Consider the following 26,749-nt stretch of genomic DNA (forward strand, 5'->3'; position numbering starts at 1 on the left):
GATCTGCAAACCCAAGCAGGTAGCGAGAGAGGTCCCCGTCTGTCTCCGGCAGCGGGGTCTCAATGACTGTGTCAACGCCGCAGCACCGACACCAGCAGCGAGTACACCGCCTCCTGCTGCTGTAACTGCCCGAGCTCCACCGACTTCACCTGGCCCACAGAGAGTCCAGCTCATCCCCCTCCGGTGCCCTGGAGCCGGCCCGTCTCTGTGCACTTCATGTTCAGTGTGCAGCACCCGCGCACCGCCATTTTGGGCCTGGGCTGCCACTAAGTTTCACATGCATTGTCCCTGAAAGCTGGATCGTCCCTGATCCCTGAATCACGTGCATCATCCCTGATCCCGCACTGGCCTGGACAAAGAGCAGCGAGAGCAATTAACAGCCCAGCCATCCAGCATGGGCACTGCACAGCATCCCCTCGACGGGGGATGGCTGCGGCACTGGAGCATGACCTCCACCCAGCCTGACACCGGCTGCAGGCTCCCCTCCGCGCGCTCGGCAGCTGCAGGCAACAGGTGCTGCATCAACCGCGCGCTCCCCTCGGGAGCCAAGATGAGGACGCAGCTTCCGCCGCGCCATGCGCCGTGGGGAGAAGAGGGGATCCCCAGGGACGTGGGTGCAGAGAAGCAGGAGGCTGGCAGGGCCCTCAGGAGGTCTGGGGGTCCAGCCACCCTCTGAACCAGCACACGCAGCTCACCAGCCCGGCAGGGTTTCCGCAGTTTTCTCACCCACCTGCTCCAGTGCCTAACCACCCCGGCCTCACGTCTGACCCCGTTTAAGCCCCTGACTTCTTGCCCAGTCCTCTGAGAACTACTGATGAACCACCCTCCTTTCTATAGCAGCCCTCCGTATCCAAGGACTGCCATCAGGCCCCACCCTGCATGGCCTCTTCCCTGTGCTGTATCAGTCCAGCTCTTCCAACCTCCCCTCCTGTCATCTACACTCACCTCCCAGACCCCACCATCCCTGCAAGGCTGTCACCCACTGAAGAGCATCTCCCACACAGAAGTCCTGGTTCCCCTGCTTCACATCCCTTCTCCAGGCTGCCGGCCCGTGCTGCAGCCAGAGGCACTGTCCATCTGGCCAACCCGCTCTGCGCCAGGCTCCCCGGGAAGGACGTGCGGCCACGTGCTGCAACACAGCCGAGAGACACTGAGCAAGGGACAGACGCAGCTGGGCCTGGAGAGGCAGGAGCTGGTAAATGCATTCGGCTACTGCTCTTGGGATCCTGTTTGCCTGAAGGCAGCCAGCAGTGCCTGGCCCTGCTGGGGAGCCCTGTGGTTTAACAGCCCCCCACACAGAGGGCTTAGGGCTGCCTGCAAGCATCACGGAGCCGTGGCAGTCTCTAATCCCAGGAGGCTGGGGGGGCCTTGAGCAGCAGGGTCCATCCCCTCTGGCTGAGATGGGCAAACACTGCAAGATGCCTGTCATGGGCAGGTGACAGGTCCCCACAGTCGAGAGGGCACGTGGCACTCCCTGCAGCAGATGAGCAGCCTCTACGGGGACTCCAAATCCCACCCAACTGCTCTGCTCAGATACGTGAACCAACGGCCGACTCCCGTGTTCGCAGGTGTCCCGCGTGTCTGTCCTGCGTGCACAGAGCCAGACCTGCTCCCACGTGCCTGTGTTCAAAGCCACCGACCAGCACGCTGAAATGCCGGCATCACACCCGGGCTCACTGCCATCCCGCCTGCTATAAACAGTGAGCAAGTGTGGAAAGCATTCGCACCTCCCACCGAGCAGGGGCACTGGGGCTCTGCTCACAGAGCCAGTCTGTCCCCAGATTTTAAACTGCACCTGAGAAGGTCATAAACCCACTCGCAGTTCAGCAAATAACATCACTCTCTTTCAATCGCCTGTCCCCGGTGAGACCTGCAGCCAAGACACTGCAGTGAATGGACAGAATTGCGCTGGACCCAGAAGGCCCTGGAGCAAGCTGAGGGCTAGCATTCACACAGGGAAAAGCTCTCTGTAAAACCATACAAGCATCCAGCACCCAGCCCTCCCCAGTGCACGCAGCATGATTTTCCCCGTTCAGCCTGTGACTTGTTCCCTCTCAAGATGCCCCAAGGTTTCTTTCAGGTCCCAGCGCCCACACGAGCTATTCCACAAGCGCTGGATGCTGCACTTGCTATTCAGGCCAGTTCCCTTTGCAGCCACGTCCTCAGCCAGATGCGACTTGCACATGACGGGCCTCGAAGAAGCGGGCAGCGACAGCAAGAGGTTCTGGTCCTGGCTCGCCGAGCGCTTGACGTTTTCTAGTGGGATTCACGTCAGATCCTCTCCAAGAGCGAGGAAAGCAGTGCCATGCTCCAAACCAGGTGGGAGCATTCAGTGCCCAGGAAGTGATCTCTGCAGGGAGTGTGTCAGGTGCCTCTGGCCCGTGGGCTGAGCAATTATATCAGCATAAGATCATTCGCATTACTCAGATGGCAGAGAGGAGTGGGCTCCAGCCAAGCCTTGCGCAGCCCTCCAAGCTGCGGCTATAATTAGCTGCATGCTCCCTGGTAAACAGGCGAACGGACGTACGGATCTCGTTCCCGTTGCACACTATCAACCTGTGGCTAGCATGAGCCAGCAGACCTTGGCGCTCCTTGCTGAAGTCCCTGCCCAGAGTCGGGGCCTGCCAGGGAACAGAGGCATCTGCTGCTGAGATCCCCAAGTCTGACCATCCCGAGCTTGGCTAGAGGGTCCCCCGTTTCATCCCAACAAAAGCAGAATCTGCACTTGATGGATTTGATGATTCAGAATTTAAATTACAGGCTTGGCTCAAAAGCGAACTTGGGCCAGGGGATGGTGACAGCCCCGAGCGCCTCTGTGCCCTCGCAGAGATGTCCCATCTGCAGCAGGGCAGACAAAACGGAGGCACCGTGGCACTGAAGGGGATGCTTGCCTGCTTCTGCGCTGCCTCTCAGAAAAGCACAGTGTGCCTGGAGCAGCCGTCTGTCTCCTTGGCAGATGGATCAGGCCTTTTCTCTGTCCTGGGGCTTTCTGTGGTCTGGGCAGCCAAAGGGTTACTTGCACCCATCCTGCTCCGTGGTGCTACCGAGGCTGCCGGCAGGCAAGCTCCAAGCCGGCAGTGCACAGCCCCGCTGCACCCTAAGGGCAGGGCAAGAGGAAGCAGCAATGCTGGGTCAGAGCAACAGACGGGACGCAGGAGGCGAGGGTCCTACTCTGCTGTACTTAACCCAGCCCCTATCACCAGGGGCATCTCCCCACCTCTGATGGGTCTGTCTCCATGTCCCCTAGGCCTCGGGGCAATGCCATCATCTATTTCCGTGAGGAATGTTGGTGCCCGGCTCTCACTGAAAGCAGCGTACCCAGCCCAAGAGCATCGCCCAGCTGCCACCTGGATAACGGCACCCCAGGGGAAGCACTCCAGGGAATCGCAAGTGTAACTATTTGGCAATGGACCCGATGGGAGGCACATTCATAGCTGAGCATACCGACGTCACAGAAAAGCAGCAGGCAAAGCCAAGAACAAGCGGCATACGCGGACCCCTTTCTCGTGTCACCTGCGTGCCATTCACCGCAGTATGCCAGGATCCACAGGAGCATTTCTGTGTTTCCAGAGAAGAGGGTTACAGGCCAACTGTAGAGACTCTTGACTCCACTACAAAACTCCCCAGGACGTCTGCAAGCTCTGGACGAGCCTTTTCACCCAGCTACAGCATCTCTGCTTGTTCTGATGCTTCCCCCCCATTTTTATCTATCTTTGCATATGAGAGGGAAATTAAGTCAGTCCTTGTAATTAGAGAAGTGAGCATCTAAATGACAAAAGGGCAGCAATTGGATCAGGAAAACATTCAACCTCTTCAAGGCCTTTTTGACACTAACCTTTCATCAGACAGCCTGCAAATCAAAAAAAAAAGGGTCTTGTAAGGAGTTGTAGAGGTGACACTTCACAGTCTCTGGGCAGCACCCAGGACATATTGTTACTCTTCTGCTCCAGTGATAAACTAACCATTAGGCGGCCTGCCCCATTAGCAGGTTTTGATCCTTTATCTGTGCACGCTGCCTGAGAGCGCAATGGAGAGCGGTAGGCCGGGGTTCAGCGCTGAACGCCAGACTTTGAAGTACAACTCGCCCGTTCTATGGGAATGTGGTCTCGTTTACTGCCGACCCGTGGGCACTTTGATTAATTCAGCGGGCCCCAGCTTTATTACTGGGTGGAATAAGATGCAGATGTGTCTCCAAACACAGTCTTGAGACACATCTTGTTTGTCTGAAGCCCAAAAGCCGATGGAGCGGTAGGATGCAGCAGTTGACATGGCTATTATTGGCCAGGTCTGCAGAAGTTGTTTATTGCTGACATTTCCCATCAGTGCCCAGGGTGACTGGGAGGCTGAGGGAGCTTCTATTTATACCCTCAGGATGAAAGGGAAGAAGCAACAATAAATCTCTATTTGTCTCCTCCACTATCGGGCCCGCTTAGGCAGGGATGATAGGAAGCCGTAGCTCTTTCTAGCACAGCGCAGTGACCAGCAGGCTACAAGGATGCTGAGGCATTGAGGTATCACCCCAATCGGTTAAATCCAGTGCAAAATTAGGGTCTGGATCTGGGACATTCCCCTGTTCAGAGAGAGGGGAAAGACTCAGATCCACCTTGGCCGACAGGCATATATTGAACTTGAGGTTACGGTGCCTCCCGAGGAAGTGAGGTGGAGGAAGGCCCCTTGCTCGTGCCACTGGAGCAAAGCAAAGCAACTGCGGGGAAAAGCCCAGTCCTGGCTAAAGGAGGAGAAGTGGGGAGGTTCCCTCCTTCTCCCACTGCTCCTGTTTCTGCAAAGCATCACGTATCAGGGACTGTACAGAAACACTGGGCGAGGCCGTGTGGTGGAGGGGCTGGAGGGGTGCACTAGAAAAACGCCCCAGAACTAATTAAAGAGGCGTCCGCACGCTTTAAGTCCCTCGCTTATCAGCATTACTGCTCCCAAGATAATCTGCTCATGGATTTTGTGCCAGGCAGATCAGAGCGGCGTGGTGAAAAGGCTGCCGGGGGATTGGCTGGATTAGCTCACCCTTACAGAAAGCGCAGGTTCAGTCACCTTCAGACGAGGTTTTTCAATGCTCCATAAAAGACAGGCCCCCATTCTTCCGCTGCTTTAATTCTTCCTTGCAATGGAGCTAATTTTAAAGGGCCTGAAAGGCAGTGAGTAATGCTGTGCACTTACAGCCCCCTGTAAGATGTCAGCGAACGACTCGGAGGAGAGCGAGTTTCCTGCGGTCTCCGAGATGTGTGACTAGCGCCTCCCTGGCAGCGTCCTTGCTTCTGCCTAATCCGACCGCCCCAGGTCCCAGCTTTGGGGTGCAATGACACCACAGCCCGGAGCCCTGCACACCGTGCTGCGGAGGCAGAGGCAAAGAGGAAGACATGGAGCTCCCACCGAGGGTTTAAAGGTGTAGCAACTGCCTCTGTTTTGCTGCTGTACGCCAGGAGAAAGTCCACGGCGGGTAACAGGGAGCGCAGTGGTGCCAGGAGAGACCCCCACTGGTGTTTCGCCAGGACAGGACTCGAGCCAGCACCGTGGGGAGGCTGGATGGACCGTGCCCATGGTGTGTAGCTAACGCAGGGGGAAGGGGCAGGCCCCTTCTTCCAATTACTGTCTTCAGGGGAAAGGAGAGAGCCAAGTTCAGCGTGCAAGGCAGGAGTCTGCGGACTGGGACAACACTGCTTCTTGTGGCTGTCACCTTCCCCAGGCACGTGAGGTTTCCAAAACTCTTCACACCTGCCAGGAACAAGGGCCACAAAGCCCCAGCACGCTCCAGAACAGGAGCCGGTTCCTCGTGGAGCAAGCTGGTGGGATGCTCTGCGGGCCGGTCACCCGTCTCCTCCACCAAAGAGCGTTCAGCGCAAGACTTATCTGCCCAGAGCAGTTTGGAGACACAATTAGGTTTTACAGCAGTAAATGGTCCCCGATGTCATGAGCAATTAGACATTCAGCAATTTCAATTTAGAAGTGGCCTTCAAATCCCTCTCTCTCTCTCTCGCTAATGAAATACCGGGCTGCAATTAACAGCGACCAGAACCTGCCACTGCTATCAACCTAAGGAGGAAAGAGTGGGGAGCAGGGGGGCCGTGGCCCGCACCAAGCCCAGCAGGGATGACCTGACGGCTTATGGAGAGGCCGGGAAGAGGAGGTGCACCCACACCCGCCGGGCAGCTGAGGCCCTGAGTGCTACAGTACAGGGCCAGGCAGAGGCCCACTAGTTGGTGGCCCAGCCGGCTGTGCCAGGAGGGGAAGCGTCTGTCTACCACAGTGTGACTGGCCCCAGGGAAACACCTGCCGAAGAGGGAGAGCGATGCTGAAGACAAACCTTAGAAGTACCTGCAGCCTGAGACACAGGAGTCCCTGCAGATTTGACCTCTACAAGCCAGCCAGTGTCCTGGGCGGCTGAGAGCACGCAGCCCCTCGCTGCTCCTCTGCAGCACCGCACCCGGGCGCTGTTCTGCCCGTGCACAGCCACGGCACGTACCTGCTGGCAGGGCAGTCCCAGTCCCACGTGCAATCCCAGAGCTAGTTTCCCTGGGCCAACGAAACACAGTACTGCAGGGCAGGAGGACGCCTAGCAAAGGTGCAGCACCTGGGAGGCGCCATGCGCGTCGATGGAGCCAGGAAGGCGGAAAGAAACCCGACGGGAAGCTTGCTGGTGTCTGGGGAGACTTGTCCCGGGCTCCAGCCGACTGACTGGTGCCCAACAGGAGCAAACCCTCTGACTGGGATCTTGGCTACGCACAGTTACTGAGTTTGCTTTTCTCATCCCTGCACACGCTGCTGCTAGCAGCTGCCTCTGCAAGAAGCCTGCCCGGTGCTCTGGCCCCCTGCAGAGCCAGCAGAGGAGAGGATGGATTAAAAGGTTAATAAATGGCAGGCTGCTGGGGGTGTGCAGAGCAGACCCGTAAAGTGAGCGGGTGTGAAAGCTCACAAGCCTGGGACTCCTGCGCCTGTCTGGGCCCTTCCTGCAGCAAGCGAGGGACAGACACGGCCTGTAGGGACAAGGCACGAGCTGGCCATCTGCCCTGCCCCATGCCCCCCCAGGCTTTGTCACACAGCTCATGCCCAACCAGGCTTGCCCCACACACCATCCTCGGCTTGGTGCAGGAGCAAATTTAGCTGTGGTGCAAGTGGGTGCAGGTCCCCTTGCCTCAGGCAGCAATGGCACCCACCCTGAATTTGGCCCAGGGAGTGCAAGCCAACAGGGGGGCACTAAGGTATGTGAGCAGCAGGCCCCCAGCCTAGGACTGCAGAGCCCTGCCACAGACTTCCTGTGTGACCTTTGGCAAGGTCCTTAGCCTCTCTGGCCCTCAGGTCCCAGTCAGGGAGGTGCCCCTTTCCCCCTCCTTCGCTAAGCTGCTGGGAGGACAGATCCACTGGGGACGGCGACGTGCTCAGGGACTAGGGGCTGCCCGAGTACCCAAGGGAGGAGCATTCTGCTTGGGTCAGACAATGCCAGCCAGCTGCGCTGCCTCGGGAAGACAAAGTCATCCCCCTTCATGGAAGGCTCAAAAGTTGCCAGAGTGCTCGAGGGACCGGTTATTAGCCAGCTGCGCCCCCACCACTGCCATGCAGCCACCTCTCGGCATGGGCCAGGGCAGCTCCCTAAAAGCATTGCAGCAGCATGGCACAACTTCATAGGGCAGGGAGTACAGGGGAAACAGTCTCCCCTCCATAAATCCCCTTCAAGCAGGTGAACTCACCTCCAGGGGGAAGGCACAGGCTGACTAGCAGTGGCTCAAGCTGCCCTTTGGCCCAGTGGCCAGCTCCTCCCCCTCTCCACTTGCAAAGTGTGCCTGGCCCTTCCCTGCAGTCAGACCTCGGGTGCAACGCCTCGCTCATGCACGCAAAAGTGGCCACTGGCTAGCAGGCTGGGCCAAGCCCACACGCGGCCTGCAAGGCCCCTAGAATCTCGTCCAGGCTCCAGAGGAAACCCACAGCAGTTCGTTTAGTACAAATACTCTTTCTGCATAATCTGGATTGAAAAGACGAACCAGCCGTTATAAATAGCAGGGGCGGCATATGCCGAGGAGCTGCTTTTCAGATGTAAATACCCCAATTTCTTCACAGCAGTTTCCCCCCTATGCTTCTTCCCTCCAGCACCTTTGCTAGCACCTCCTTTGTCGTGTGCGGGTGCTGGCGTATCATCCGCAGTCTCTGCATCCCTCAGCACTGTGGTTCTTATCCCTCCTTGAAACAGCTGGCAAGTGATATCTTTATTATGACTTTGGCTCCTTCAAGATCCTCTTTGCCCAAAATAAGTGTCTCTCTAAGCAGCCTCGCTCACTGAATCACTTCTAGCAGATGTCAGTAGATGCAATACATCAGGGCAGGCCTCTGATCCAGAGCCTGAACCAGCTTTTCTTCCGGCTGATGTTGCCAAGGCTCCTGCCCCTGTGCTGAGCAGCACAATCTGGGGGCCTGAGCTGGCTTCCCAGGGGAGACGGCTGGGGGCACTAAGTGTAATCTGATTCTTTCCACGTACGTGCCAGCGCAGAGGAACAGACGCAGCTGCAAGGAGCATGCAGGTTATTGTGTCTTCCGGGTATCTTAACCCACATATCAATGCCAGTGTTCCCAGCAAGCCGCCCCATCTCAAGAACTACCTCTGCAAAGAGAGAAGCTGAGTGAGGTGGTCCTTCCCCCGCCCCAGACAGCTGCAGGGCAAACCAACACTGACAAAGCATTTCTTCCCAGGCTACCATCTGGCTCACACGCTAATAGGGAACCCATGACTGGCCTGCATGTAAGAGCACCCTCTGGTGACTCCTGAACATTTCTATCAGCCCATAATACTTACTCATGGCTTTCACCAGGATCCCAAAGCACTTGATCAAGCCGCATGGGCAGGAGCCCACTCGTGCTACAAGTGTCAATTCATGCTCCCGGCAGGGAAGTGACTTTGCTCAAAGTCAGGAAGCGATGGCATCGTGAAGAGGGTCCCGGCCAATGCCTCCCCTGCCGCATAGCTGCCACTTGCTTGGATTATTTTGCCTGCAAGTCCAATTATGGCCCTAGCCTGGCAGCCCACCTGCAAGCAACCGATACTCTGGACAGCGACCTGAGTTTGCAACCGAAAGGGAGGCTAGAGAACACGTATATGAGTTTACTGCCTCCCTGAAGGACTGCTTGGCCACTTTCCCCGGACAGCAACAAATAATAGAGGAATTATTAATATCCCAACAGCAGACCCAGGCATCCTTATGCTCCTGGTGTGGTTACAAGGCAAGGGCCTGGAACACCAAATTTGTGCTCTATGCGTTTATGCCGGTGACCAACTATGGAGCGGACGGGCGCAACGCGTAGACCAGAGGTGGGCAAAACGCAGCCTGTGGACCACATGCGGCCTGCCAGGCCATTCTATCCAGCCCACGGGGCCCCTAAAAATTTAGAAAATTAATATTTATCTGCCTCTGGCTGCCTGTCATGCGGCCCTTGATGGCTTGCCAAAGCTCAGTAAGCGGCCCTCCGCCCGAAATAATTGCCCACCCCTGGTGTAGACCCCTCTCAGGGCAACTGGAGGGCGCAGGCTCCCGGGAACAGAGGGAGGGCTGCGATGTCCCTGGGCAGCTCCTTCCCCAAAGCCACGGGGCAAACACAGCTGCTACTCCAGTGCGATGCGCCAGCCTAAGATTTGGCAGGGGCTTGTCTCCTCTTCCCTCCAGCCCCAACACGCCCCTCGCTGCTTCTTCTCCCTAAATTGCATAAGTGTTTTGACACCTCATTAGCAGCTCAATTAAGAACAATGAAAACCAACTGATGCAAACACATGGAGAAACAAAGGGTTCAACTTCAGGAAGTCTCAGCCACATGACAAATCCCCCGGGCAAGCGGCCCCATCATTAGAGGCGGCAAAGCGCAAGGCAGGGCAAGGCACCCTCCCACATGTTGCTGGGTCCCACGGGCCCACCCATCCCCAGGGCACCTGGACACACTTGTCTTCACCCCCTGCTCCAGCAAGGCGGGAAGCACCAGCCTCGTTATGGCAGAGCGGGTGACTGGGTGCAGACAGGAGCTGGCTTATCTAAAGGCCTGGGCTGGTCGTAGCTGGGCCCTGACCACAAGCACCCAGCCGCCCCAAGGCTCAGGGACTTGCCCCTGTAGCTTGTGGCCCTCGGCAGGCCTCGCAAGCCCCCAACAGACCCCCACGGGGAGCACCCACTGCCCTCACTCTCGGCTCTGACGGGGGGAATCTGGCGGTCTCCACTGGCTCCCAGCTGCCACCCCACAGGCTGCTTAGCACGGGTCCATGGGGATGTGAGTTGTTTTCCTCTGCTCCTCTGGATCCTCCCTGTCTCCCCACAGACCTGCTGTAAGCGAGTGGCTGGGCCTGCCCCTCCAGCACTGCGGCGCCTCGCTGCCGCTCCAGCCGCACCTCCCACCTGCCTCCCCTTCCCCGCGCTTGCTCCTGGGGTCACTTGGTCTTCCTTTCCCAGGCCAGGGGAGGGTCAGGCTGAGCCTGGACCCTGTCTCCTCGTGCAATGGCAGGGCCTGCCTGACATGCCTCTTCCCTGCAGCTGGGAACTGCGATCCCTAGGTTTCTGCCCTACTCTGCTCCTCAGAAGGATCCTGGTCCATACACCTCCATCTTGCCTGAAATGCACCGCTCACCTTGGGAGCAGGCCGGGATCTCCTCCCTGTGATGGCCAGGCTGGGGGGAGTCGGCAGGACCTCTGAGAAGGTCAAGGGGGAAAGATGCTCGGCCTCTGAAAGCTGCTGTCCCTGGAGCTGAAACCCAGGAGTCCTCACCTAGTCTGTGCTGAGGCTCAGCCCCTCTCTCTTCCCCGCACACTGGGGAAGGGAGAGCTAGCCTGGAAAGGGAGGGCTGAAAGGGGGTGCAGAGGAGCCGGAGGGTTACAGTATCCACAGATGCTGCAGGGAGCAAACCCACGCTGTGCAGGGGGCGGCGGAGGCTGGACCCCGCTAACACGCAGGGGTGTCTGCCGGGAGGGGGCGAGGCGTGCTGGGGGCTCTGCACCTGGGGGGATCCTGGGAGCATGAGCAAGCACCGCGCTGAGGCCACAGCTGAGATGGGGCTGGCCAGCCTCTATTCACCGTCCTGCTCACGTGGCCCCTCGGGCCGTGAGGACCCGGCAGTGCAGGGCGGTGGCTGATGCTGGGGCGCCCGGGGCCACTCCTAGCACCCCTGCCTAAGTGGAGCGAGCACACACAGTGTGGCTCCGCAGTAGCAGGTCAGGGAGACTAAAAGCAGCTGGGGAGAGGGGCTGCTCTGGCCTGCACCCCTCCACGGCACCTGCCCTGTCTGCTGCAGCGCTCTGCTACTCCCCCACCCCAGTGGACATCCTGGTGCCAGGAGCGATGGGGGCTTGTGCATGCTAAAGCCAGGGCTGGGGCACCAGCCCCTCCTTCGACAGGCCATCCAGCAAGCCCCACGCCCGTCTGTGCCCCTGTCTACCAGGGACAGTGACCCTGGTCTAGCTTCTCCGGGGAGCATGGGGGTCGGGCAGGAGGGACAGGGTTACCCTCCCGCCACATGGGCTGGGACGCAGGGCTTCACCTGCTCTGCCTCCAGCAGGAAGAGCTTCACTGCTGCATCGCTACCAGTGGAAAAACCCCACATCTGGCAGCGCAGCCTCAGCAGTTTGGCTGCCACCTGTTATGCTGCAGGAGCCACGCTTTTCAGCTCGGGCTGTAAAGAGACAAACACCAGCTGCCCACTGGAAACCAGTTTAATTGATTCCACTGGTGTCAATTAAGGCTGGCACGGAGGCAGCAGCCACCAGAGCCCTGCCAGACACCTGCCCGCCTGGAGCCAGCTTCTGCAGCACCGGCTCTGACCTCTGGTGCCCACCCAGGCGACCCTGTGGGCCTGGGAGTGCGCGGCTGGCCCCGGCACCTTGCTCGCTAGCGCTCACTGCTCTGCTTTTTACCATGAGAATGAGCCCAGACAATCTAATAATCAGACCAGCAAATAACCCCGATCTGGACAAAGTCACTATTCGCTGCCTGGCTGGGAGAAGCGTGGCTTCCTGCGTGCTCTCCTCCATCACACAGCGAGACAGCCAGGGGGCTCACCCCTGACCCCCGCCACGAGGGCGTGGGCTCGAGTCCCCACAGTCCAAGCATCCCCGCGGAGAGGGGCACTTTGGCAGCACTGTGGGCAGTGCCTCCATGGCAAAATCCTGCTCCGGCCACAGCCGTGTTGTGCTAGAGTAACTGTGAGGTTGTCAGGAGCCTGCTGTGGGGATCGGGATCAAGCCCACAGCCTGATTTAACTGGCTTCTGGCACAGAGCGGGGAGACAGGCGCAGCAACACAGGCTGGGGGCACTCCCGAGAAGACAGCACAGCCTCCCCACAGCCAGCCCTGCCCAGGGTCTGCCAGCCCCAGGGAGCCTTCCCCCCCAGCCCTACATGGGTCAGCTCCAAACCGCCCCCCGCCCCTCCTCTCATCACACTTTGGGCCAGATCCTGCCCGGGGGTACAGCCTCCTCTGCTCTCCTGGGGCTTCGCTCCCCAGCAGGATCTGGCCCGTTGTGATTAATCACACTCCCAGACAGCCCAGCCACTGTGCCTTCAAGCAGCAGGCGCCCAGGGGCTGCGGGGCTCTTTGTGGGGTTGTAAAGGCATTTTGGGTGGGGAGGGGTTACGGTCTGCGAGGGCAGCACCTGGGACGCTCCTGGCCCCAGGAGCAGAGCAGAACAGAGCAGAGGAACAACTCCCGCCTGCCCAGGGGTTCACGAGGGGGATGGCCGGAGCCTGGGAGCTGGGCGATGCTGATGGCGACTACCGCAGACGCAGCAGGACGCGGCTCTCAGGGCTGCACCAGCCACAGGGCAAGGGGCTGGATAAACACTCGCGGTGCAGAGCCTTGCTGCCACGGCCAGGTACAGCAACTGGTGGCTCTTGGAGACTCCCCAGCTCAGGCTCCAGCCTCCCAGCCCTGTCACAGCATAGGGCTCCCCACCAGGCACGGCAGCTTGTCCCCTCAATCCCAAGCCCTGGGACTCTGTGCGGGGAGGACTTTAGCTGTGGTGATGCACCAAAAAGATCAGAGCCCATCCCTGAGAAGCGAGGTGCGGGGCCAGCAGCTGGGAGACCTCACCACATGGGAAGGGGAGCCCAGGGGACACGATAGCTGCCCCCGACCATCCAACCTGTCACAAGAGCCTGACAAACTCGCCCAGGAACTTGGGAACTTACTGCAGTCGTCCGACTCATAGCCCTCGGCGTCCACCGCCTCCTCCTCGGGCTCGCGCCGGGCTGGCGGCTCAGTGGGTGTTGTGCCGTACGCCCCAAAGAGCTGGTCCACGTCCTCATCCTCCTCCCGGGGCGTCTCGGAGGGGCTGACGGACGACTGGCTGACGGCAGAGCGCAGGGTGTTGCTGCGGCTAACGGTAGCGGGGAGGCCACGGGGGAAACGGGGGAAGTAGTCCGAGATCTGCTTGATGGGCTTGATGGGGCCGGGGCAGACGTCAATGGCCATGTGCTCCTGGATGCTGATGGTCATTTTCTCTCCTTTTCGGAGTGTCATGCATGCGGCTCTCGGCGGGAAGCGCCCCCGGAGAATAGCGTGGCGAGGGGGAGGCAGCCCTGGAGTTGGCACTGGCGGGGCGGGGGGCAGCGGCTGCGGGCAGGGAGGGGGCTCCGGTGGGCACCTCACGTTGCTCTCGCGCGCCGAGCTCCAGAGCCCTCACGCATGCTGGTGCCTCCGGTGCCTGGTCCTGCCTGCGAAGAAGTGAGAGAGAGGCAGCGAGACGGCTCAGAGGCAGGGGGTGGGCACTCGGGTGATGTCACCGGTTAGCAACAAAGCAACGCGCAGGAAGCAAAGGAATGAAGGCTGGGGCAGGTATGCAGCCACCCACCCACCCACCCACCCGGCCAGCTCGCCACGTGCCCTGCAGGCACGGGGGCTCTGGGGGCTGGCCCTGTGGGGAAGGGCAGGAAGGGTACCTGGGAGCAAGGTGGAAGCGACAGGCAGGAGCCCCTGGTTCTCCCCTGATCAGCCCCCCTCGGCTGACTGGGTGGGGGGGAGCTGCTACCGATCCCTTGGCTTCCCCCTCTTTGTGATGCACAGAGGCAGCCGAGGCTCCAGCAAACCACGGGGATATTCTCCAGCCCCTCTGCCTCCTTCCCCATGCTGAGCAGAGCCCTCGTCTCCGGGCTGCCGGCAGAGGATGCTCCCCTGCATACTGATCAGGGCACGCACGGCGGCGAGCGGACAGGCAGTGGAGGTGCAGTGCCAAGCATGCAGTCCGAGCCACCCGGCTCATCGGCTGCCATTGCTGACGCCTGGGCTGCGGTGGCCGGTCCTGCCGCTCGGCCCTGGCAGCCAGGCTGGGCGAGATCGGCCATGGCAGGAAGGGGGGCTGCCGGGAGCCGTGTCTGTGGCATGCCTGGGCTGGGCTCCCACAGGGGATTGCAGCCCCGCTCTGAAGCAACACATGGCACTCCACCAGCAGCCAGGCCCCTGAGCCGCGTGTGTCCTACATGGCTGATGGCTGCGAGCGAGTACGGGTGCAGGCGAGGGGAGCCGAGAGGAAGCGTGTCCGTGGGCAGGGCACCACACAGCCTCACACTGCAGTAACGCTTGGCTCCTCTCTAGCAACCTCCCTGTGCCCAAGTGGCTACCGCAGCACCTGTGCAAGGGGAGGAGGCACCACTGCCGGCTGGAAGGGAAACAGCGGGTCCAGACAGCGCAGCCACAAGCCACCTCTCTCAGGCCCCAGGTAGGGAACCCGAGGCAGAGAGACTGTAGCTTTTCCCAAGACCGCTGAGGGAAGTGTGACAGAGGCAGGCTGATGCTCAGACCCCAGTCGCTGCAGCTTTCACAAGCTGCCTTTGCACAAACCCCAGCAGGCAACACCACCTTTCTGCCTAACGAACAAGCCAATTCTTCATTATGAAGTTGGTAAATGTTAATGAACTTCCTCAACACATATTGCGAACCCCAGGCTAATAAGCCCAATTTGCCTGTCCCTGGGTAAAGAATGGCGCCCTGCTGAAACCTCCTAAGTTGTCATTGCTCCTTATCTACAGCTGATACCCGGGATGATATCAGGGCCTGGAGACAGCTCAGCCTCTCCTCACTTTATCTCTCTCATGCTGTTCCCTCTTCAAGGCTGTTCTCCTTTCTTGCGCAGGAACAGTTTGCGGCTTCATTGCAAAAAACTGACTGATCCCCCTTCAAGTGCGGGCCCAGCCCTGCCCTGCCAGCTTGGACTGCCACCATTTCATGCTGCCTCATCATATATCTCCATTCCCTGCTATGCAGAAGCAAGCACACGCACTTCATGATCCAGCGACCGGGCCTGCAAGCCCTGATGACAACTGCCTCATGGGTGGGCATGATACACAAAGCAGGGAGGGGGGTTGCTGGTATGTTTGTTGTATGAAGCTCATTTTCTGCCTTGGTGAACGCAGAGGCTGTCTCTGGGGGCAGCACCCAAGACATACTATTATGGTCTCAGACAGAATTAGGTACAACTGGGCCAGCTGTTCAGAAAAAAAGCAACAATCCCCCTCAAAAGGGCCCGAAGTCTGGCGTGAGAAGCCCCGTCTGAGATCAGAGCCCCTGTGCTTCCTCATGGTGCTGAAGATCTCAGCCAGCAAAGGCAAAGATCCTCCGCACGTCAGCCCCTGGCCCGCGGGAACTCGGGCTACGCCGCCCAGGCCATGGCGTCCAGGCTTGCCAGAGCTGGACTCGGCCTGAAGCAGCTAAGTTAGGTTCGAGGCACCCGGGACATGCACACATGCATGAGCGCACATGAGAAGCAGACAGTACAGCAGGTGAAGGGACGAAAATAGGGAGCACTATTAATTGGGCCAGGAGACAAAGGCAGGGCTAGGAGGGACCGAGCCAGTTCCAGGTAAAGCTTTTAATTCCCTCCGTCTGTCTAATGCCCTAGAAAGTAACATGATTTGACCCCTGGCTCTGGCAGTGTGATTCAAGGGCACAGCAATGCACAGACCATGGAAAGGGGTGAGAGCTCCCTCCCTACCGAACAGGAGGGGACTACGTGATCATTAAGGTATCAGGGAGATGCCATCAGTCCAGAGCACGATGAACAGAGCCTGCTCCTGCAGCTGCTGGGAGATCCCATCGGGATGGGGGCGGGGCCGTTCATCCCTTCCAGAAGGTGAAATTAAATCCACTGAAGCAAAACCGACGTCCGAGCCATAAGTGGGTGATGGAGAAACCGGTGCATCCACCCTCGAGAGCTGCTCGTCCCCAGCCCCGGGCGCTGCTTGCAATTACAGCCCCAGGTCAGCTCCGCAGCTCAGGTCACTTCTCCGAGGAACACAGAGCAAAGCCACAGGCTCGGCAATTACATTTCAGACCAAAGCACCGATGGATGGACAGGGATCCCGAGCCGGAAGGTCCCAAAATCAGAGCAGGGGACTGGAGCCGCCTGGTAGCTCCCCACCACGAGCATCCTCAGGCAGGCCCTTCCAGCAGCCCCCCAGTCCTGGCCTTCCTTCGGCCTGCCTGGCTTTAGTCTGGCATCTCTCCATTCAGGCCTGCTCCCAGGCCTACGTCCATCACCTGCATCCTAGTGCCACACATCCCCCACTGGCACCCTTCCTTATACCCTGTAAGGACAGGGCCTTCCAGTCTGTGGTGTCCCCATGGGGACCCAAGGCTCCCAGCCCACCTAGGCTTCATGGTAGGAGCCTCATCGCTATTGTTTTAGCTGGGGAAACTGCTGCACATATAGGTAAAGTGACTTGCCTACGGTTATGCAGTGACTCAGTAGCAGAGCTGGGGATGAACCAGACCAAGCCTTATTTTCTGCCCCTTTCTGAGGGCTGCCAAAGCTGAACCAGGGCATAGGCGAGAGACTCATCTTGCATCGCACAACAACGGAAGCCAGAGAGCTGCTAGCCCCTAGCACTGCACACACACGTGGAAGCATGCCCCAGGGTTAGTTAGCCGTGTTAGTCTGAAGTGCAGCAGAAGCCAGGTTAAATTTGCACCTTACAGACTAACCAAAGTATGCACAGATATAGCACAAGCTTACACGAGCTGAAGCTCACTTAATCAGATGCTGTGGCCTGCACCTGCAGCTCTTTCATACATTTCTACAGGGTACCAGCTCCCTTGCTCCAGGGCACTCAGCATGGCACAGAGGAGTGGCCTGGCTCACCTGCTTCATGCCTTCCAGCCTTGCTGTTGGAACAGGAACAATCAGGGCCCCTTGCCACTGCCCTGCCCACTTCCACAGGCAGTGCTGCTATGGATGGGAGGGTCCCCTGCTACTCTGCGGTGTGCCCAGTGGCCCCGGTTGCCTCGATCCAGACCTGCTGGTACCCAGGGGCCTGCATACTTTGCCTTCAAAGGAGCTTCGCTGAAGTGTGTGTGTGGGGGGGAGTTATGTGAAAGCAGCATGTGCCTGGCAGTGTGACTCACTACCGCGCATTGTCTCTTCCTCGATGCACAGCTACTGGGAATGAGCCGGCTCCCACGGACGTCCATGGGAGCGTTGCCATCGGCTGTGCAGGCAGCTGGGCCGGGCCTCTTCCGAGCACTGCACAGACCTACCTGGTTAAAGGCTCCCTGCATTCCCTAAACAAAGCAACAGCAATGGGGGGTGACTTGGCTTGATACCCCTGAAAGGCCCGGTGTGCTGATTCACATGCCCCAGCCAGGCTGAGCTCTGGGTACACCCTGACTCCCCCGCTCTACTGCACAGGTGAGATTTAGATATAAGGTCACCCATACTCAAACCCAGAGGCCCTGAGTTGCCAATGCCCACCATGTGGTCCCCAATCTTGTGGGATTTGGTGCTTTCCTTAAAGCGCCAGCATCTGGAATCCCATGACCGTGCTAGCATCCCTCCCTTCAGATTACACAAGAGGTTTCTAACTATCCTCACTGCAGAGAAAACACATGAGCCGACTCCACCCTTGAGGCCCAGAGAGACTGCCGATGAGCACCCAAACGTGTGACATCTCATGGCTTGCGGGCACAACTGGTGAGGCTTGAATGCTGGCACCTGGCAACACCGAATATGTGCCAGGCCGGCAGTTCAACCTGCTCTTCCTTTGTGCTGAAATCCCTCTGCAGTGAAGCCCAGAGCCTGGAGTTGTGATCATCGTGATCCTTATAAACTGAGCAGGATTAGGTTTAGAGTGTGAAGGAGGACCTCTCATGGCCTGGTTGCTGTGGCTATAACCTCCCTGGGTAGATACCGCCTCTGCTCCTTTCCTGAAAGCCAGCAAACAGCCTCATCTCGCTGCTCCGTGCTAGGGTCATGCAGCCAAAGGGCTGGATGGTCTGCATGCGTATTTGCCAACAGCCGTTCAGTGTCTCCGGCTGCCTCTACACCGGGCCAGGAGAGGGAAGGAAAGTTTCCACTGAAAAAGCTCCAGCGCATGGCACAAGCCATTGCAGCACCTGCACTCTGGGTCCTGCCAACCAGCCAGAAGGGCCCAGTCCTGTGCGCCTGTTACATGATTTGGGAGCTTTGCTGGAGTTAGGGGGCCCGAGGGTGGTAAGGAAGCAGCTTCCCCCTGCAGCCGCTGGCGGCTCAGCCCTTTCAATCGGGAGCGTGACACACAGGTTATCAGCGCTGAGTGGCACAGGAGGACGAGTGAGGGAGAAGGTCTTAATTGAATGCAGCCTGGGTGATTTGCAGGGAAGCAGAGGGGAGGGAGCGGGCTAGCCCTTGAGTCTCACTGGCAGCTCTCGTGCCAGGAGCAACCTACTATGAGGGCAGGTAGGAGGGAGTCCACATCCAACACAACGCTGCCAGTAACAGCGGCCTCCTGTCACGGGAAGTCTTCCCAGACCTGCTCGCTCTTTGCACAAACCACCCATGTCCCCAACACCAAGTAAACGTGCTGCCTGGCTTGGCCACATCCTTGCCGCTGGCACCCGGGGGCTTCTCACAACAGAGCGGGCAAGGCCCCTACAGGGCTCGGGGACATCCCCATCCAGCACAGCGCATGTCAAGGGCTGGGGCCAGCTCGGCTCGCTGGTGGAGCAGGGATACTGCTCCCGACACCCCCTGCCATCACTGCTTGTCTTCTGCAGATGCCCGCGGAGCAAGACCCTGTACCCACACCCAGCGAGAGGCAGCCTCGGCCCCATGGATCACCGTCTGGGTGGACAAGGCAGATAAAAACCCAGGCAGAGAGACGGGGAGTCTGGGGGCCCAGGCCAACAGCCCATCACAGGAGCACAGCACCTCATCCGAGGCGCACGATGGCCCGTTCACTCCTGCTGCTCCATCTCCCAGGCAGAGCAGGCTGCGCGCCCTTGTCCCACCTAGTTTTGAATGTCCTGCAAGCCCCCAGCTGGACACTGGCGTCACCACAAGGGCCAGCGGCTCGGCATCCTGCTCACGCTCCTGTTCCCTCATTGCGCTGTGGGGCTACCCTCACCCCAGAGCCTGGGCAGTGGCTCTGCTGGCCTGAGTGCCCCTCACGGTCAGGCCCTCCCATTGCCCGCTCCCTTGTTTGCACCATGAACTGAACTGTGCTCAAGGAAGCGGTGGGAACAGCGCTGTGTAGCATCAGCTCCTATTAGGCTAATTTCATCTGCTCTTCGTGCATCACCTGGCTGGAGTCAGCGCTCCCTGAGATTATCCAGCTGGCTCGTCTGCAGCGCTCTCCCCTGGCCCCCGCTTCCCCCCCGCTCCCACTGCAGGACAACAACATCATTTTTAAGTTGTTTGCCAGGCAGGGAGGCACCAAAGCCCTGCGTTTACTCTGGAATCAAGATCTCCCACAGCGCGAGCCCAATGAAAAGCAGAGCTAGATGGAGTAGGCCCAGTGGTGCACTGGAAAGGGGGGGTCCAGAAGGATTTACAGTGCCAGGTGCTGCCCACACACGCAGAACTTCTGAAAATTCAGTACACGAGGGGTTAAACACTGCCCTCTGAGCCTGCGCTTGAGGCCTGAGCTAACACCCGCACTGAACATGGATGGGACGACGACTCTTCCCCCAAGGTCAGGCGTTTCTGGATGTGGCCAGCCCTGGCTCGGGTTCACGTGGTTGTCGTCACCTCATGATTAGAAGGGGAAAGCCAAGAGGTGGTGGGATGGCCTCTGCATTCAGGGACCTCACTTCCAGGGAAAGCCAATCTCCCGATGTCCCTGCACCCAGCAGCGCTCCTGTTTAGCTCTGGGCACCCCTGTGGCATTCATGCCTTTTCTCTAGTGCGTGGCTGCACTGAGGCCTGGAAGAGGTGACAGGGTTCGGGACCGCTCAGCGCGAGCCAGGAGCTAAGCACCTCGAGCATCCGGCTCCAGTGATGACCACTGAGTATTGGAAAGCCTGGTTTCCAAGAGCCTGATTTCCAGAGGGCACAGCCCCTGGGGATATCCACAGGACGTGCAGGAGCTCAGCCCTCCCTAGAGCCCACATCCTGGATACCTCCAGCTGGATTAGCTGCGGCGCAGCCTTCCCAGACCACGTGAGCACCTCTCCGTGGGCCGGACGCATAGTCCACTGCAGTCCAGGGGAGTCTTTGCCACTGGCATCAGCAGGCAGGGTGGGTGGACCCCTCCCGGGCCCTGCGGTACCCGGCGTGGGGCTGCCTGCGCGTGCTAGGACAGAGCTGGACCCTGTGTGCTCCTGGCTGAGCTTTCGGGGCCTCAGCACAGGCTGCAAGAAGCAGCTGTCGATGCCCCTGTCACATCAAACCACCACATGCCGCGCTCGCCGGAGACACGAAAATAACGTATCGGTTTCACAGAATTAAAGAGCAATTTGGCTGCATTAAGAGAGTATTACAGCGCCTCCTCGCCCGCATATGTGTCAGGCTAACGACATCCTGTCAGGAGCCATCCAGCCAAGCCTGGGAAGGTGCGAGTTGACACTGACTCCCGTGAACGCGCCTGTCAGTGCCTTGAAATATGCTGCCCGGCTGCAGCCCTGGCACCTCCGCTCCTACTTCTCCCCTCGCCCTGCCGGGCACAGTCGTGTGGAAGCTGCGGACAAGCAGAGCCTCTGTGCTCGAGTTGGCCTTTCTCATATGGAAGATGCTGGCCTCGCGATGCCCCTAGCACTTCCCTTGCCTGCAGAAGAGCAGCGGCTGGCTCAGTTGAGAACAAGCTGCGCCAGCAGGTTAGGACCACCGCGCCCTGGCAAAAGCCCCACGGCTATGTCAGACCGGCTGCCGTCACAGGAGCGCGAAGCCAGTTTCTGCGCGTTCCTCTGCGCCGCGTTTGCCAGCTCCTTGCATTCACAGCGTGGAGAAGGGAACCAGAAGCGGGCCAAGCCACTCTCCAACCTGCACCCATTTGACAACCTGCCAGGCTGGGACCGCCAGGCGCTGGACTAAAGGGAGCGAGCCTGGTGGGACCAGCCAGCTCTGCTCGCCGTGACTCGGGAACCTCAGGCAAGAGCCGTTAAAGCCGATGGTGAGAAATCCCCTCGCCAGCCCTGCTCACGCTGCAGCTCTCCTGCCTCTGGGCACCTGAGTCACAGCCAGCAGTGGCAACTGGCCTGGGAGCTGCCTGTCAGACCGGTGGTATATTTAGATGTGCTCTTTTCTGTCATCCACAGCAAGGTGACGCTGGCCAAGCAGGGGCCACCACTGCTCCCAGGGGTGGCTGCGGGGCAGCGCTGGCTGCAGGAAGGATGCTGCGCTCCTGCAGGTGCAGGTGAGGGGTCAGGCTGCACCTGCCACTCAGAGAGGTGCCACACAAACCAAGGGACAATCTGGAGCGACAGCTCTGCAGAGCAGGGGCGACTCCAGGTTCACACCAGACGAAGCAGGCTCTGATCCAGTCCCCAGTCCCAGCAGCAGGACAGCTGAGGAGGTGGCAGAGAGTGCTGGGAGGAAGCCCTTAGGCTACAGTCCACCCCAAAAGCAGGGTGATGAGACGCAGAGGGCAAGGGGCTGGTGCCCAGCCACCGCTGGCTGCCTGGCGGCACTGCCACGCTCGCACTTCCATCAGGCCCCTGAGCTGAGCCAATGACCCGGCTAGCCCCTCTCAACACCGGCTATAGCTGGATGCTTGGGTCCCGCGGCACTTGGCCTCCCCCTCGGTAAGGTGTCCGCGGAGGCTGGCTCTTCTCATGCTGGGGAACAGCAGCTCCTGGCCTTGGCATGCTCTCGGGAGATGCTGCCAGGCCTCCACGGCGGCATCTATTTGTGTGGGAACTCGCTCGTGCCGTTCTCGATCTGAGAACAGGCGCTCGAGGCCTGGGCCAGGCCCCTGGGATGCTTTGTGAACCCAAAGCATCTTTGGTGCTTCACTCGCAGTGAGATCTGGCTTCTTTGAAACCCCACCCAGGACACAGGCCCACTCCAGCCTCAATCGTTGCACAGACAGAAACTCCCCACCATGACTCCCTGCGGCTCCCGGGAGGCAGAGCGAGGTGATCCCTGTTCTGACACGCAGGCAGAGGGAAGCCCATTGCTGCCCAGGACAGTGGGACAGTACCAAGGATGGGACTTCAGGTCTCTCTGGCTCTTGGTCCTCTGTCCCACTGCTCCTTCAGTACTTCAAAATGCCGGCAGAAGCCTGCTCAGATCCACAGCTCAGGTGCTGCCATCACGTTCCCAAGAGCCACTGATGCTGAGTGGTTTGGCTTTGGAAGGCCAGATGCTTGTCACCGTTTATCTGTGTAACGATGAGGGGAAGCACAGGGACTGGTTTGTCCTTGGGGAACCCGGGCCAAATCACATCTTCAAGTAAATGTCTCTCTGCCAGCCCCTTCCAGCTATCGCCACCATCTCAACGTCATGCAACGCAGACAGGCTCTGCTTGGAGCTGCTCCACACACCTTTTCTCCAGTTAGGAGACCACACAGATGCTGGCAGCATGCAGCATGCGCTCATTTTTCTCATGTCTTTGTGCCTTGGGCTCTTCTGGTCAGGGGGACACTGGTTTTTCACAAAGCCAAAGGCTTCACTGCACACAGCAGAGGCCAGACAGGCCTGTAGCACTCCTCGGGACCCTGCTGTTTCAGATGATCTGAACACATCAGGGAGAGATCCTCAAGAAAGGCTCCACCGTTAGCAGAGGCACAGTCCATGCTGGGACACTGAGGGCAGGTGCTGCCTTAGGGTTATGCCCAGCTCGGCCCCCAAGCCTGGCAAGGTCAGGACCAGCAGGACTTGAGCCCCACCAAGACAGGTACGATCTGCACAGCGGGGCCTGGGAAGTGCAGGGCCTCGCTTGCACAGGGTGCCTGCCTGTCTGGAGACACAGCCTCTATGTGGGACCTGCACTGGAGGTCAAGGTGCACCTGCCCTGGCCTGCCCTGCTGGCACTACACATGCACCTGGGGGGCTGCCCCAACTTCCCGCTGCCCTCGCCGGAGCAAGGTGCTGCAACCACGCGTGTCTCCGCTTCAGCGATAATCAGGTTGACAGTGATTGGTGTAGGAACCAAGGAACCATAGTAATGAACATCGCGCTGCTGGATAATCATGACATTAGCATTATTGGATTAGAACATTTGCATAATTTGGGCAAGAGTAACTACCTGCATGGAAGACATATGTTTACATGAATTTACATCCATCTGCATCCTGATGAAGTCTGTTTGACTGCCTTCTCAGCAGCTTTCTCGTGACCGGTCATGGCCATTGGCAGCCCTGCCCCGGGGACGTCCTGGGCTGCCAGCAGCAGCGACTAGTCCAGCTCACAGGCAGCCCAAGGAGGGCCTCTGAAACTGGCAGCAGGTTCCAGCCATCCTTCATCCCATCTTGCTCATAAAGGGACAAGCGAGTTTGAGTCCTGGCTCCTTTTTGCCCCTGCCTAGCCTTCAAATGGGAATGGAGGTACTTGCTGAAAGCCCCAGATCCCGGAGTCCATTATGGAAAAACTTCAGCTTCCATTGACCAAGAAACATCTGGCTATCCTGGGTCAGACAAGATGACCTCTGGAGGCACCTCTCTCCCCCTCTCCATGCAAAAGGATTCATCCATGCAAATATGGCATTGCTCCCACCAGACCCACAAAGGTCTCTCCAGCCCAACCAAACTTCATGCATTTGATTTGTGCCCCCCCCAGCTTGTGCCCCTCACTTTAAGGTGTGTTTAAGAAAGAAGGAAAAAGCTCTGAAAAGTTTGCTGCTAGGAACTAGTCTGCCAGGCAAGAGGCAGAACAGCAGCAGGAGTGCATGTCCTCTGTGTCCGAGATCTAGGAAAAGCCTGAGGACCTTCACGTGGAGAACCTGCACCTTCACCCTCTCTCAGGCCAAACCAATGCGCGTGTGCAAACAGCTGCAAGCTTGGATGTGCAAGCTCAACGTCCCCACAAAAATCACAGGGTATGATCATGGGGGGTATGAGCATAGACTCATAATGAAGCACAAAAATAATTCAGCTCTCGTCTCTGCCACTGACTCCCTGCATATGCTTAGAGCAATTCACTTCACTTGTCAGTGCCTAGGCTGTTAAATAGGGATAGTTTCTACTCGCCTCACAGGGCCTAGGATGTTAATGTGTGGAAAGCATAGAGGTCTCTGACTGGAGAGCAACCAAGAAGCACAAAGTATCCTGAGCAAATTACTGCTTTGTATATTATAATCATTTAGACGCATTTACATGCACATTGTTTCGTGAACACATGAGCTGCCTCTGAGACCCCCGGTCGAGGGACTGGACAAGGAAAAGGAAACCTGGCCGAGGGCCAGTCAAAGCCACACAGCCCTGGTGGGAAGCCAGCCCGATCCCTGCCTGCCACAGCGTCCAGCTCACCGCACAACTGCCTACGGTGGTGGTGCTAGGCACTGACACCAACTGCTAATGCCTAACGACTCTGTCACAAGGGATGAAGCTGTGAGCCTAACAGCATGGCAACAGGAGGGAGGAAGCACGCACTTGTAGTGCTGAGGATGTATGGGTTCAGACAGGGGCAGGGGGGTTTCAATTATTTATGGCCACCTAGATGGGAATCTGAATCAGAACAGCTTGGGTGTTTGATCAGCCTTGCATTGCCATAATGGCTCACAGCTGGAGGAGCCCGCACTGAATTAAACCCTGTCGCTTCCCCAGCCTCTCCTCCAAACGCAGCTTCTTAAACAAAGGGAAACAAATGAGGTGTGCCGCTTTACCACTGCGTGCTTATCAGCCTGACTGCGCCGGCACTGGAGGGGCTGAACTGCAACGTGCCTTGCCTTGCCTGTCTCCAAGCGCCTGCCCGTTTATGGGGAACGGGATGGCCAGGCTCTAGGACCCGGCCCGGGAATGAAGAAGTCCTCGGCTTCGGTTGGATCCAAACCTCAGGGCTGAGTCATGCTGAGAGCAGGGGTCAATTGAATAAATCAAGTGCTTGTAGGAGGTAAGAGCAGCAGGAAGCTTGGGGTGGGCTTTCATTGGGGTACCAATAAACCCAGAGTCCAGGAGCGGGAAGCCTGGAGACTGCCTGGGCCAGAGCCTATTTGCCAAGCATTTCCCACCACTAATTTGAACACAAGCCCAGCACTGGAAGCGGCACGGTAGATGGTTAATGGGTTCAGTCAACTGGTAACAGGAGAAAGAGTGTCCCGTTATACGCAGGAGGCCAGGCTAGATGTACAGGCCCAAGGCATGGATGAGACCATCTCCAGAGCTCCAGCCAGGAGAGGCAGCGTCCACACCACTCTTCATGCTCAGAGAAGTACGAGGGGCAGGAGGCTTCTCGACTGATGGTTTCTAGGGAGGAAATGTTTAGCATGCAGTGCCTATGCCAAATGCTTGGGCAAGCTGCTCGGGGTGCGTTCACACTGCACCCTGATCCCCGAGCTAAGCTGGGCGCTGGCAGCACCTGGCTGTGATCGCATGGAGGGCCACACAGGCTGGGAGGCAGGATGAGTTAGCCTGCGTGGAGCAGCACGGGGCTGTGGTAGCCATGCTCAGGCTACCTCGAGCCTCTGGGATCCAGGCTGGCTGGCCCCTACCCGGCCACTCTGCTGTCAGACAAAGCCAACATGATACTGCATCATGCCGGCACGTGCAGGCCTTGTTGGGCAAGATGGAGGCCAGAAACACCGTGCGACTACCCTGCGCTCTCGGGAGGACAAAAGCTGCGGCTCCAATTTTGCTGCATTGTTTTCCAAACAGCGGAAGGGTAATTAAAGTGCTGATAGATCACGTTTGCATGGCTCTAAGTGTGCAGCCTGGCTGGCGTGTTACAAGCTACTCTGTCAAAGTAATTAACCCCACGCAGACTCCACCAGAGAGCCTTCACGACGGGCCGGCGCCACTGAAGCCAGTCTCATCTCAGCCGGGAGGTTTCCTGCAACATCTCCCCAAAGGCTCTCCCTCCCCAGGGCAGCGCAGGCCATGTCACCTCAGGTGCCAGCAGGATTTGAACTCAGGGCCCTGGCATTCAGCCCCCTGCTGGCAGGGCGACAGAACCCAGATGCGCACTACCGTCTTCCCCTCCAGCCTTCCCTACCTCGAGGGGTGAGAGCATGGCTGCTGGCCTCCCTCTGCAAGGCATTTAGCCCCTTGATGCTGGGCTCCAGGTCCACCAAACCGCCAGCTACTGGGAGTAGTCGGGTGATTTGCACTGGAACAAATTCACCAGTAGCAGGACACAGCGCCTATCGGGGAGTGACCCCCACGGGCAAGTTTGGCCTGCCACATGCTAGGTTGGATGGGCTGGTCTGTGCCCGAGAGGGGTCTGTGCGTCATCCCAGGCCACGCAGGACTCTGCTTTTCCCACTCCAGCTTCTCACAGTCCCCCTGGAGCCGCTCTCAGGCACCTGATCCTCCTCTTCTCCCAAGGGAAGCACTAATGCTCTGGGCTCCGCTTTTCCTTTGCAAAGCACAGAAGGCGCCCGTATCAACCCCAGGCCTCGCCAACGCAGCAGCCTCCCTCTGCACTCAGAAGTCCTGATTAACAG

General features: G+C 58.7%; 2 protein-coding genes across 2 annotated transcripts in view; both read right to left on the reverse strand.

Annotated features, from left to right (window-relative positions):
• Positions 1-13,497, reverse strand: part of DOC2B (double C2 domain beta) — a 57,364-nt gene extending 43,867 nt beyond the window's left edge. Inside the window, exon 1 of the mRNA XM_090025506.1 lies at positions 13,157-13,497. Within this exon, the coding sequence (XP_089881632.1) occupies positions 13,157-13,487 (331 nt within the window). The 5' untranslated portion in view covers positions 13,488-13,497. The remainder of the gene's footprint in view (positions 1-13,156) is intronic.
• Positions 13,498-13,565: 68 nt separating this feature from the next.
• The window catches only part of RPH3AL (rabphilin 3A like (without C2 domains)), an 81,804-nt gene continuing 68,620 nt past the window's right edge, over positions 13,566-26,749 (reverse strand). The window contains exon 10 of the transcript XR_016438880.1: positions 13,566-13,681. The gene's annotated coding sequence lies outside the window, so the exon portion shown is untranslated. The remainder of the gene's footprint in view (positions 13,682-26,749) is intronic.

Source organism: Crocodylus siamensis, chromosome 13, assembly GCF_052110815.1.
Source record: "Crocodylus siamensis isolate JL-2025a chromosome 13, ASM5211081v1, whole genome shotgun sequence".
In the NCBI taxonomy this organism is placed as follows: domain Eukaryota; kingdom Metazoa; phylum Chordata; order Crocodylia; family Crocodylidae; genus Crocodylus; species Crocodylus siamensis.